This window comes from Manacus vitellinus, unplaced genomic scaffold, assembly GCF_001715985.3.
Source record: "Manacus vitellinus isolate BGI_N305 unplaced genomic scaffold, ASM171598v3 scaffold_20_pilon, whole genome shotgun sequence".
Taxonomy (NCBI): domain Eukaryota; kingdom Metazoa; phylum Chordata; class Aves; order Passeriformes; family Pipridae; genus Manacus; species Manacus vitellinus.
In genome coordinates, this window is record NW_021939471.1 from 11,099,806 (window position 1) to 11,113,778 (window position 13,973).

The 13,973-nt window shown below is 35.9% G+C and overlaps 1 protein-coding gene across 1 annotated transcript in view; it reads left to right on the forward strand.

Moving 5' to 3' along the window:
* Nucleotides 1-308: 308 nt before the first annotated feature.
* Nucleotides 309-13,973, forward strand: part of PDE1A (phosphodiesterase 1A) — a 148,347-nt gene continuing 134,682 nt past the window's right edge. Inside the window, 3 exon segments of the mRNA XM_018071888.2 lie at nt 309-345; nt 348-390; nt 615-728. Of these exon segments, the coding sequence (XP_017927377.2) occupies nt 324-345; nt 348-390; nt 615-728 (179 nt within the window). The 5' untranslated portion in view covers nt 309-323.

The following is a 13,973-nucleotide window of genomic DNA, read 5'->3' on the forward strand; positions in this document are numbered from 1 at the left end:
CAGACTTAGCATTTGTACAGTCATATTTTTTTGAGAGGCTGCTAGATATTTATTCACTAAGAAACAATTCAGGATCAACTAAAGAGAGGAAAGCTCTGACATTTGAACATATACTCTTTTTGTAGGGTGATGTGACTGATACTGGCTTCTACCATCTGCTTTCCTATTGCAGCCTGTTTCTCCAACCTGCAGAGCAGAAACCAGCCTTTCTTTCCTTCTGGATTGTAAAAGCCATTCACATTTATCCTTCATGGCAGTGAATCATAGTCCGTTTTAAGGAATCTTTTGTGCCGCTGTGTGTATTCCTACAGCAGGAAAAGTGCATGAGAAAGGAGCTTGAGCAGCCAGTAGTATAGTAGCTGGCTCACCCGTATGGATTAGACTCGTGAGGTCAGAGGAGCTGTGTGTACTTGCTCTGTGCTTGGGGGGGAAGAGTGGATTTGTCTGTCAGTGAATAGCAATTCAGGCAGGATCGTCCCTCAGCTGTTGTAATTCTGATGTGTTTTGATATGACAGCAGCTACTGTCTAACATGCGTGGATCTTCTGAAATTTGTAGTGGACTAAAGACTGCTTTTACTTGCTGCTGAGCCTGACTGTAACTGTATCGCTGTAGGACAATAACGATGGGGGCTCGAGCGACTGAAACAACTCGGGAACTGGAAAGCGCCTCTGCAAAGTATCAAATAGGAGGACATGCAGAGAAAATGTGGCAACGGCTCAAAGGAATGTGAGTAGCTTTTCTCCTTGGCTTTTGTTCTGTTCCTTGGGAAAGATAGTTTTCCTCTGTTTGTTAAAATGACCAATTAGCAAATGGGAGAGTTATTTTTAAGCGGTGAAGAGTATTTGCTCTCATAATGCAGTACATCGTTCTCATTTACAATGGTACTTAGAATTAATGTCAGACTGTATAAGGTTCAACCACCTCATTTAAAAGATGTATAACTAATGAGAGTTATTATCCAAATTAAAATGCAGGTAAGTCCTTTCAGGTTAACACTTCCATAGCTCTGATATGATTTTGTAAATGTTATCTTCAGAATCAGCATTTCTGGAGCTGTTTCATCATTCCTGTCAGTATGTATGGGTAAGTAAATTACTGCAATTCTATAGGAAGTATTGGTACCTTGCCTTTTGAGAGTACCAGTAAAGAAGTCCATATTAAAAGGTGCTTAGCTATTAGGAGGTTGCTGTGTCTCTGTTTTTTTGTCAATTATTTTGGTGTTCACTAATGCTAGAAACTGATTGAAGGACTATTTGAAGGGACCACTTATGCACCTGCTGTGTCTAATCCACTCCTCTCAAATGCAGTTTTCACTGTAGACTTTTGAATCAATAAATAAATATCTGCAGGCTGTTGGAGAGAAACTCTGTCAAACTAGTGTATCCTAAATCACTCAAACTTTGACACCTTCTTTTAGGTATTTGCCTGATTTTTGCTCTGAAAGCTGATGTTAGGATGTTACAAATAAATACATGTTACATTTGTTGCTTTGGAAGCAAGGAAATGGCACTCCTATTTTTGCTGGAAAGATTTGAAATACTGGGTTTCTAAAGGTATTCCACAGATGCTATATAGTGCCTCTGCTGCTGAAGGTAAACAGGTTATTTACAGTGCCAAGGATTATGATGCATTGGCTATGGCACTGCTCGTTTCCCCCGTGCTTTGGGTAGAAATTCAGAGTGGCTGTGGGGAAGGGGATTTCCACCATCTCCTTTCTTTCAAGAGGAATTGGTTTGCTTCATTGGAAAGTCACTTTTCAGTTATGGTCAGGAGTTTATCATGTCTTCTCTGTGATATGCTTTTGAATATTTTCTCACACTTGGGGAACAATTTTTCCACTAGAAACCCCAAAATGCACAAAGCAGAGCAAATATTTTGATCATTTGCTGATGCCACACATTTTGCCTCTGAATTTCCCCTGCTGGAGACCTCCATCAGTTTGTGCAGATTTCCATTTGTGTAGGGTCTAAGCTACTGCATTTTTTGTTCTATAAGTTCTCTGTTATCACTGGACTCATGAGTTGAAACATTTCCTTTCAGCTGCCTCTGGGATGGTAGCATTAAACTAATGTAATAACTAAACTACACTAATGTAAATAACTAAACATTAATGATACTCAGTATAAGAGCTTCAGGAAATAAGGTTCATGCGTTAGAAGTAGTTAAAACAATATATGCAGCCCTACAGCCAAAATCTGTCTTCTGTATGGTAAGTAAAAATCCAACTCGATTTTCTTTACATTGCAATTGCAGCAATGCTGCAATCACAGACATTATCTGGCAGAGAAGATAGTAATTTGAATTTCATAACTTGATCCCTAGCATTGGTACTGATTTTGTTGATACCTGAGTGGGTAAAACACAAGCACGCTGAAACAAGACTTAGTTGTGAAAATGAGTGGTGTATGTTTCTGTCTTGACTGTAGCTTCTGGTCTTTGAATTAAATATTTTCAGTATGCAGACTGAAAGCTTCTAATGTTTTGTACTTCATGGAAAGAGAAAAAACAAATAATGAGGGACTGCTAAATAATTTATGTAATACTGTGGCTTTTATAATTCTTTGTTGTGCAGAGGAGTAAAAACAAAAGCCATTCAAGCCACTGCAGGAATTCCAGCTGCCTGACTGAAGGGGAGTGTTGTACACCTTCCACTTCAGAAGACACCTTGTCACAGCCCGGCCAAGGGAGACTCCTTCTCAGGCCATTTAATGCTACTGATTACACCTTTTCTCCCTCAATCTTTTATTCTCTATTGGATGGAATCTTATTATGGACAGTAACTAAATCTCCAGCTTACATGTATTTTGGTGTCAAGAGGACTAGAAGATCTGCTGCCTAGGAGAGTTTGTCTTCACATGCTGATAGAGCATGGTAGGGAGGTCAGAAAGAGAAGCAGTTCTTTAAAGAATTTTGGTTCAGAAAGCAGAAAACCAGACATGAAGCAGAGCTCTTTATGCTTACTGACCTTGCGGGGTTTGGTATTCTCCTTCTTCTGCAGGTAGACTTGACTTAATTCTGTATTGTTCCTCATTGTGTGAAACTACCTGTTTGTGGTATATGTTGTCTGTCTGACAATTCACTCAATGTTAACACAGCACTGTCAGACATCTCCTGCCATCTTATTTTATTTTGCAAGTAGACATCTTTACGAGTAGCTTCTTGTATCCCTCTCACTGTCAAACATAATATTAGGGGTGGGTTCCATTTCTGAGCTTTAAATTCATTGTGAAAAAATGGTTTTCATAGATAAGCATATTTGCTAGAATTGTCTCTAAGAAGCCAGAAAATCTCTGAAAGGAAAAATTTAAAATCCAAGGTCCCAAGAGCCTGGGAAATTGGAGTTCACATGTGGCTAGTATAGGCTAGTTTATGAAATTTTTACTAATTTAAAGAGAATATGTGTTATTGCTGTCACTGGTTAAAACTAATTTGTGCTAACTTGGATGGCAAAAGGGATCTGAAGAAAAGCATAAGCTTCTTTCCTTACCTTCTTCCCTTTCTTTTCCATCATATCCAACATAACAGACCCCAACTGCTGCAGAAAGGAGAGTCTAAACTTTTAGACACTAAAAGAGATGTACTTGTGGACCCAGTTTGTTGATCCTGCAATGCTGCAGTGACAAACTGCATGCATACACATTTTGTAGAGACAAAAGGGGCATTAGTCATTGATTTGAGGAAATTTGGCTTGATGCCAAGGAAAGTAGACAAATGGCTTCCTCCTCAATGCTGAATTATCAGAAGAGAGAATTCTTTTAAAGGCATCAAATAGAATCCAGATTAGCAACCTCTTGGGTCAAAAGGTACCAGAACACCCAGTCGTTTTTTCACTGAGCCTGTGGATACTGGTGTAAGAGCTATAGAACAGTTTCCAGAACCAGATATGACAAAGAGGTCTTTCCGTTCTTTTTCCAGGTTTCTTGTTCCAATTTTATTTTATACAGTATTTGATGCTTGTGTTTACTTATTGCCCTTTTTTCTATGCTCTATTTGCCTAAACTGTGATAGTTTAGTAAAGGTTAACTGAAGAGATTATCATAATCAAAAATTAACATATTATGATATAAAGATTTATAAATTTGTGAGTACTGAACAAATGAAAATCGAAGAGGTAGAATTACAGGTGGATAACTACGATAAAAAATAGCAGGCCAGATTGTCACTTACTGCTAGCTACATCAGGAACAAATGGATATATATATTTCAAGTAGTTCTTACTTGTAATTTGGCCTATTTTTACTTTTTTTTTTTAATGTGAAAACTTTTCTTTAAAGGAAAATCATAAACTCTTAAAAGTCATCCAAATGACAAATATGTCTAAGAGGACTTTAAGCAAAACTAAAGTTGATCTCAGAAATGCTCTGAACAGAAAATTGAGGAAATTATATAATGAGATATCTGTTGATTGATATGTGTTTTGTTAGTGCTATAATTACAGTAAGAATAGTTTAATTATAAATTGTGAACAGCTTTTTTTGATTCTAAAACCAAAGTCTGTTTCTGCACCTGAGTAGTCAGGTAAACAATTTATAATTACAATTTTGTAGCTAATAAATATGTATCTAATTAAATGTATAATATGAAAAATTTTAGAATTTTCAATAAGTCTAGATATTTTAACTACTTAGTATTAGCAATTTAGAGAACTCTTTAACCAGTCATATTAGAATACTGATATTTTTTTGCTTATTAGAAAGGTATTATCATGTACAGGAGGTATAGAATTAATTTTCAGGTTCATACTAATTTTTTTCTGCAATTTCTGGCATGTTCCAGTGCTGTTGATGGATTAGAGTAAATGCTAATCCTCCAATTTACTGTGGGTAGGTGAATTGCTGTGCTCATAGAAAGCTCTACTCGGAATGATTACAGATTTAAGAAGTGGTGCACAAACCATAATTTGCCTATGATATCAGTAAGAACAGTAGCAGCATGTCTTTACAGGTCTCATGGTCTGCAAATAATACAATAAAATATTGAAATTCTCTATTAGAGCTTTAAATGAACATGTACATACACCCCTGACATATGTGTCCAATTGAGTTAAGTATTGTATCTTAGTGCAATGCGAAAGAGATTAAAGATAACATTTTATGAATCTGACTGCTAAACTGCAATTAAATGACATCTCAAACTTCTATATTCTATATTTCTGTTTAGCTTAGACTTCTGACTCTACTTATGCTACATCCAACACTTTTAAAATTTCCTGAGATATGCTTACTGTGACTATTTACCTCATAAGTGTTCTGTTCAGATCTCTACCTAGAAAGAGGTTGTATATAGTTGACTGCACAAATAATTACTTTCCTCCTATTTTGAACTCCTGTCAGCTCCTTGTGCAGGGACCCTTGTTTGCCCTGCAGACTGGTGAATTATAAACATTTCTTTCAAAAACTTCATTCTCCAATTTAGCTGTTGCATGTTGAAGCTTGCCACAGTTCCTGAGAGCTAATGGTCAAAAATTTAGAATTCATACTGCTCTCCCCCATATAACTCCCAGATTCTGCTCCACCTCCATAACAGAGTGAAGTCAAAATACCTGGATAGGAGAGAAAAAAAGGCTTTTCTCTTGCTAATTATCTAGAGTTAGAAAAATGCAAATGCCTAAATACTGAAATTACACAGTTACCAGTGGAAGTTGTAATAAAAATAGACATTCATTTCATACTTCTGAAAGGCAAACATAACCTCAGGTTTATCAAAATTGCATCTGACAGTTTTCCTGTAAGATGTCAAAATAATCATTTAGGAGTGAACCCATTTAGTACAGTTCCATTTTGTTTGTGTTTGCCATCAGATCTGGTTTACTTTTGGTATCATGTCTGGAGGAGGGCTAGAACAAAACCATTGCAATTATTTCTGCTGCCATTTACTGGAGACTATTTCACAACTAGGACTGCAAAAAAGGTTTGAGATCTACTATGGAAGTGAGTCCTACACTGCTTCTGTATTGTTGTATCTAACCTGTAAGTTTTACTTTTGTCAACGCCCCCATCTCCCAAGACATCCAGAGCCTTCCAAAAGGAAGGAAAATTAACCAACCCATCAACCCACCAAGGACCAAATGGGCTAAGCTTGATGCACAGACTGCAGAGTGATGGAGTACTTTACTCATTCTCTGGCGACAGCAGGTATTTGGTAGCATTTTTGTTTTTCCTTTACTGCCTTCCCGTACAACTTCATGATGTACTTGAGGTCATCAATGCAATTTATGGAACTTTTAAAACAAGGCCTCGTAAAGAGGAGCTATAGAGGCAGTCAGAACTTACTATGAAGTCAATCCTTTAATTTTGCCAGGGAGGTGGGGAAAACTGAGCAGTTGTGACTAAAAGAAGAGAGAACTGCACTCTGCTGTGGTTAAGGGAAGCTAAACAGAAATTGAGTACATCAGTTATAAAGTTACAGCTGACAATGAAATGACTCAGTTTTCACAGTCCATAAAGCTTTGCAATTAGTCAGGCAGCGTTGCAGACTGAAGAAGCCAGACTTCTCCCCGACCTCTCTTTTAGAAAACTGGTTAGGCTTGTAAAGAACTATATTCAGTTTCTGTTAAAGGATGCTGCTGGTTACAGCGCAGTCATAGACACACATTTCCTGAACACATATATGCAAGGAATAGTGATCTTAAAGAACTATGTGACTTGCTCCTTAAAGTTTGTGGGATGCTGGCTGTTTGCCAGCATATGCAATTTTATAAGTGAAGTCAAATACTGTTAAAATGACGTTGCATTTATTCTTGTGGATTCTGCTGGAAAAGTGATTTCTAGAGAGATTTTCTGTGAACTGAGGGAGTTTGTTGGATGCAGGGTCCCTAAAAGATGACCTTTTCCAGCAACCATCATGGATTAAGTTGTTCCCCATGACTCATTCATACCTCCTAACTCTCATTGCTGCCTCCATGCTGGCTCTTAGCTGTTTCAGGATGACTGGTTTTGATGCCATTTCTTCTATGGAAAAAACCAGCAATAAGTTTTTTTCTTCCCCTACTATAAATTTAAACCTCATCAATTCCTAGGTTGGATTCCTTCTGTGTTTTCATACCTAGTTGCATCCTTAAAATGGAGGAAGTTGTCTGAGGATGGGACTACCTGAAGTGAAAGGAGAGGGTCCTGGTTCAGCAGGTCTCTAATGAAACAATTGTAGTCTTGAATCTCTCATGTTTTAAGTCCTTGATTCTGTGATACTGTAAATCCAACATTAGGGTACCTAGTATTGTATCAAAACATGACAGAAAATGTTGATCCAATATGAACTTTTGAGGGTTCAATTTTGTTCCAGTATTCTTGAAATGTTAACTTTGAAATAGCAAGTTTTATGAAGATCAAGTGCTACCCATGTCAGTCCAGCTTTATGGTGCTTCTGTAGCCTATAGAAAGCTGGCCTGAAAGAAGGCCAATCTAAACACCTGTGTGGTGTACTTTGGCTAATTCAAGACCATTGTAATCATGTATTGGCACCCCAGCTGAATCAGTTAAGCACTGCTAGGTAATCTATAACTAGCAGTTACAGAACTGTAATCTAATCCCCCAGGCCTATTGTTTGCCTTTGCTGTATAAAGCTCTTTGTCACTACTGGCAATACTTTGGGTGTCTGCAAATCGGAAAAATGGTGAAAAGTGCTTTATTAAAACTGTTATTCTTCTTGATGTGAATGCCCTGAGAATGAGTACTCATGAGCTGCCATTGTGCTGTTGTGGTCTGTACCCAAAGCTGGACTGTAATGAGATTTACTATGGGTTCTTCTGAATGAGTATGAGAAGTAATGCCCATCTGAGTCAGTGTCATAAAATGACAAAAGCTATTCCTAAATTGCTTGTCTGTTTTATAATTTAGGCAAATACATTTGATTTTAGGCCTTGCAGAGAAACCAGTATACCTTGCTGGAGAACACTAAAATGAGACGTATGTTAAAGCTTTGCTTTTTCCAGAATTAGTAGTTCTACAAATATCCTTCCGATGTTTAAAAAAGATTAAGAAAGAAAAGAGAAAAAGAAATGTGCTTTTTCTTCTCTTCCTCACTGATTTCATGGCTGATGCATGATGGCACAAGTAAGTTTTTGTAATCCTTATTATTTAGCATTTTTGTCTGATTTTGTTGCTATTTATTTAGTGAGTTTTTTTGAATTAGAGACTGTTGAATTCCAGCAGTTCAACCTTCCAAGCATAATGTAGATATTATTTGAAGCAGTGTTATTTAACAGGGAGTGATCTAAAGGAAGATGTTTGTCTATGCAAGTGCTTATGCTCCATTATCTATTGTTTGACATTGGCTGCAGTTTGTTTGACCCAACCATTCTCCAGACTTTTGGCGCCCCCAGGAAAACAAGTAACCTCCATAAATATTATACAGACATTTAATTGTTGTGAATTTCTCTGATAAATAGTGTTTGGAGGCAGTTACATTTGAATCATTCACTGTTAGTGTAATTTACGCCAGAAAGACACTAAGAAAACAAGTACTGGGTAGAATTTACTTCTTTCTTTAGTTCATCTACAATACTGAACTATTCTTCTGCCTGGAAAATTTGAAATGAAATTAATTTTTTTTCTTTTTCTTCTGTGTTGTCTGCAGAATTTATCGAAGAATTAATGTCTAACATTATGCTTAACTGCAGTTAAATGTTTCGTATTTTTATTTACTGTTTGTTTTGAATAGTTTATTTCTTCTTTTGTTTTGTTTTTATTTTGTGATAAAATAAAACAAAAATATCAAACACCACTTAGTCTAATTCAGTAGCTTTCTTTTCCCTTTTTACTGGAGGCTTGACGAAGGTTTGATTTTCTTTTCCTCTCAACGGAAGATTTTTATTAATATCACTGTATTTCCTAACCTCAAATATATTCACTTAAGATAACTGAGGCACCTGTTTGGCAGAGATGGCAAACATACCAGGCTCAGCTGGAGCTGCAAATTGTTGTCCCTTTTGGACAGTCCCTTTTATCATCAGTGTGTTATTTTCTGATGCACAGGCAACTGCACTGCAAAAAGCATTACATCATTTCTATTTCCATTAGGGTGGGCTAATTTCCATTAGGGTGGGCTGGAATGCAGAATTCCTGCTCTGAAGAAAACTAAATACATTAAAAAAACCCTTGAAAAATGCCCCCAAGATTAAATACTCAGAAAAATGAGTATCCTGAAATTTCTTTTAAAAATTTTGAATAAATATTTCTTTCTGAATTTTTCTACTTCCAATACCTTAAAGTGAGGTGCCAGCCACCTCATTATTTGAGAACCAGTTGTCCTAGTCCCTGTGCTGCCAAAGATGACCTGGGAGCACAGCTCTGAGCAACACAGAGGAATAGTTGCCTATAGTCAGGAAATCTCCAAGATCGATATAATTTTATAAGCAAAGTAAGCTGTGCATGAAATCTGAAATTTTCCATTGGAGAAGTTCAATTCGAAAATTACTGACCAACTCTGATTTACTTATTTTCAACTTAACAAGAAGACATTGGATTTCATAGGTAGTTGAAAATTAGATGTTTCTCACAGAAAACTGCTAAAGTATCAGAGAAGGTTTTATGTTTCAGTAGCTACCAAGACACCTTCACCAACCATCGTCGTTAGTTTACAAAACAGGTTTATGAGATAGTCTTGTAGCAGTTATGGCAGTAAGATGGAGGTAGCCTTCTTCCTGCCATATACTGTTGTGACAAGGAAACTCTATTTTAGTATTATATCTCTCTTGAACAGACATTATAAGTCTTCAATCTAAATAATTAGAACAAAGATGAGACTTCAAATTAATTTATCTTGAGTATTTTAAATTTATGTCTCCCTCTCTCCATGTAATGAATTTCTTTTATGCTTTTAACAGTGGCCCATTATTATATGGCACTGGAAGTGCCATATAATAATGTTTTTACCTGATGTCTCCATTACAGAGACTACTCAAACCTGTCTGTCTTGATTTATTGAGTGAAACAGTACATTAACCTCTAGAAGGAAAACTGCAATCATTAGATGATTGGAAGCATTACTTATAGTGCTGGAAGTATATGTGAAAGAAGTGAAAAGAATTTTTACTCTTAAAAATAAATCTATCTCTACTGGATATTTTTTGGTTGATGTAAATTTTGTTCCTAACTTAAAATGTGGTAAATAGAAATTTGGCTTATTCGGGCCTTTTGACTTTGAAGTTCCTTTCTAAGCAGATTGATTTAATATTACTTGTTTCTCTAGAAATATTAAAAAATATTTGTCAGAGACATGTCAAAATGAAGGATGGTAATAACATACACATGTAAATAGTTTAGTGATAACTGTGAGGAAGCTTTGCTTCCAAGAGAGGAATATTTAATTTTATTTTTGGTTATTATCTTGAGTAGTTCCATTAACCATTTTCTACTTCATGTGAACCACACATCAAAAAGAGATTCCTTCTCCACTTGATCACTAGAAAATCCTACTGTTCCAGAAATGTTTAAATATATAATGTGTAGAAGTAACTAGACATGAAAGTCTTAAAACATTTTGGTTCAATACACTTATGAACCTATATAATTATTCATATTCCTGGTTTTGTAATTAAAAAAAGTATGGTGCATACTTAGAGACTTTTTGATAAGAAATAAAAGATTAGTAATATATTTCTCTCCTGTGAAAGAGAAATTGCATTTCCAAGAATGCCAAATGGACAGCTCATGAACACTTATGTCCTAGGCTATATGATTCTTAATTCTGGTTTCATGTATCAAAACTTTTTTTTTTCCTTCACCACTAATGTACTGAATGTGGTTCATATGCTATATGAAACTGAACATTAGCTAGGAGAAAAATGGTTTACCTACTTAGCAGACAGGGACAAAAAGCTGTGAATGTAAACCAGCTGCAAGTCTGTTTTGGAGCTGGATACAAGGTAAACACAGAATATAGAGCATCCCAGAAGATTATGAGGGTTTATGAGACTTTATAGTTCAATCTAAACTTTCTGAGTTACTCCTATCATTGTTAGAGCCAAACCCAAAATTTTTGTTCAAACACTTAAAGCCTTTTAGAAGACTAAATTATGATAGATTTAATACAACTATGTCAGTGTGTGTACTCACATAATATAAAAGGAAAAATAAACATGGTATTAGAATTCTTATAGAAAGTCTTACTTTGATTTGATCCTTTAATTGTAACAAACATGACATAAGATTTTAATATTATCAATTCCTGGAAAAAATATTTGGCTCAGGTGGACATAAGCCATATGGAACCACCACTGTCATCTGTTTTTCTCCCTTGACTTAGTCAGCTTTGACCAGATAAATTCTGGATACTTGAAAGAGTCAACCTTGTCTTAATATGAGGGCATGTTTAGCCTTCTAGTACTTTGCTCATCCTCTTTTCCGTAAGAGAAAGGGCTGTATCCAAAATGGCGTTGTATGTAATGTAAAAATGTCCATGTGTTCCCATAGAAGTATGGAAGCAAAATATAGAGTAGATAATGAGTTAAGGAAAGTACCTAAGTTCCTATGAGTTTTCCCTAAGACTTTTAGTTTGAAAGTTCAGAACATTTTCATCATCAGTTCAATGCTAAAATCATCTTGTTGGTTTGGGAGAGAGGACACAGAAGCTGCAGAGTCCTTGAATCATGTTACTACTTAGGGAAACATGGTTATTAATAGAATTTGATTTTTAAATACTTTTCAACCTTTATATGTCAAATGTAATCTCAAATGCATTCTTAGTTTCAATGACCAAGGGAATAGAATGAAACTTTATACTATAAGACATTAACTTCAGGAGAGGAAGATTTCAAGGGGAATAATCTTGAGGAAAAGGTAGAATTCATAGAAGTTTTAGAGATTAACTGTATTCTTTTCGTTCCCAGTAATGAAAAACAGTATTGCAACTTTACATATGGTAACTCTGAATTGAAATAGACTCAAAAAATACTGTGTAAAGCTCTATAATGGCAATGTAAAGTGATAACAGATGTGATTTCTCACACTAAAATGCATTCTTATCATTTGACAATGATTCTCATTATGATGATCCTGTTGGCATGGAACTGAAATTTTTCTACATTGTACAAGCTATATTAAATCTGTCTTTAGCTGGCACCCATGCCTTACTGAAGTTGGCAGAGTACCACATGCATGGGATCAATTCCAGCTTTCTACATGGGCACGAGTACAAAAATCTCCATATGATGCTTCACTTCTGAAAATTAGTTGATGATTTTCACAAAAGGGCTGCTGCATAATGCAGTTCTGTATCTCAGCAAGAAGTACTTCATGGCCCAGCTATGGGTTCTACTTGCTCAGTCATCTGCTTTTATTCAGTCCATTAGGATCTAATAATATTTAAAGGTACTCCAGTTCCTGGCTGTACAGGGGCTTTGTGGATCAGCCTGAAAAATCTGAGAATCTTGTAGCTTTACAAGACTGCAGTTCAGAGATGTAAGAAAACTTTAGGATCCAAGAATCAGTTTGTTCCTTTCAGGTACAACATGTGTTTTTCTACAGATTTTTCTGAAAATGAACAGCGTAAAAGAGGTTTGGATTTTTTGAATGAAGAAAATATAAGATACGTATAGTTTTTGAGGAATAATTAAGATAATACAGTTGATGTTGTACCTATAGAGCATAAAACATAGAACTTCAGCCTGTGATTTCTCAGCCAAGTCCATAATCTAATTAGCTTGGTTCTGGTCTCAGTTATACCAGTATAATTGGACGCTATTGAATTACAACACAATAAATGAGACCTCAAAACATATTTACTTTAATGTGACAAAAGAGCACAGTATTTCATGGAAGCAGTGGAATTTGGCTAAGGTTTATTGGTCATTCTTTTTTATGAACACTGGGCTATGTCAAGTATGTTATAATTCTCAGAGTTAGTTGTTACTGAATATGATTCTTATATTCTTAATTGCTGAGTGAACAAAGCACCTGATAGGACAAGAATGATTCCCTGAGGCTTCTCTTCCCCCTACCCCCCTTTTTTTCCTTTTCCCAAAGGAAAGAAACATGTTTACCTCCCTTTGTCTATCGCTTGGCTGCCACTATAGTAGTAACACAGAAACAGATTGCATCAAATTTGCTATTTATTGCTCTGATTTTGGATTTTTGCCACTCTCGCTAATGAGCTATGTTTTTACAGATAGACAAATTAAGGATGGGCTCCTCAGCTTACATGCATTTGATTGTATCCCAGTTTGTCATTAAATTTATTTTTAACAATAAAATCAGCAGATTGTAGTTTGTATTCTGATTATCTCAAACAGATCTCACCATGTTTAATGCAACTGTGAAGCTTTGACTGCAGATGAGGGAAGTTAGCACTTGAAAGAAAAAACAGTTGCACAGCATCATCTAAAATTTTATTTTTGCAGGTTTTTTGTAGTAATTTGGGGAATGGGAACAGGGAAAAGGGAGAGATAGATGGGACAGGGCAATTTTATCTAATACCACTCCCCCTCAAAACAAATAATTACATTGCATTCCTTTCTAGTGCAGCATTCAGTTAGCACGACAGGCACAAGATTGTGCGGTATTTGGTATAATAGTAGAAATATCCACCAAATTAAATGATGAAGTCTTAAATGTTGTATTTGCATTTTTATGGGTAGCCAAAGGCTTCTCAATATACACTCAGCAGTTCTAAAAGTGTTTAGCAAAAGTTAGAAGTTTTGTTTTTTCTCTGTTGAGTTGCCTTGGAGGAAAGTGTCAGAAGCACAAAAGCCTTTGTTGCTTCACTTCATGATTAAATCCAGCCTTCCCCACTGAAAGAACTCTTTTCTTTTGCATTATTACCCTGTTACAAAACGTCTCTTCCCATCACAAATATTTCAGTTTCCCTATGCTTCTTTTCATAATTAACACTGAAAGCCTAAAATTGTGAGTCTAGAAGCTGCCATTTCTTCATGTGTAAAGAATTAAGCTCAGCATTTACACATGTAAAAGAGATGTTTTACTCAGTAAACTATCACTTTACCAAAAGTAGACTGCTAAGAAGCAAATGTGGGCT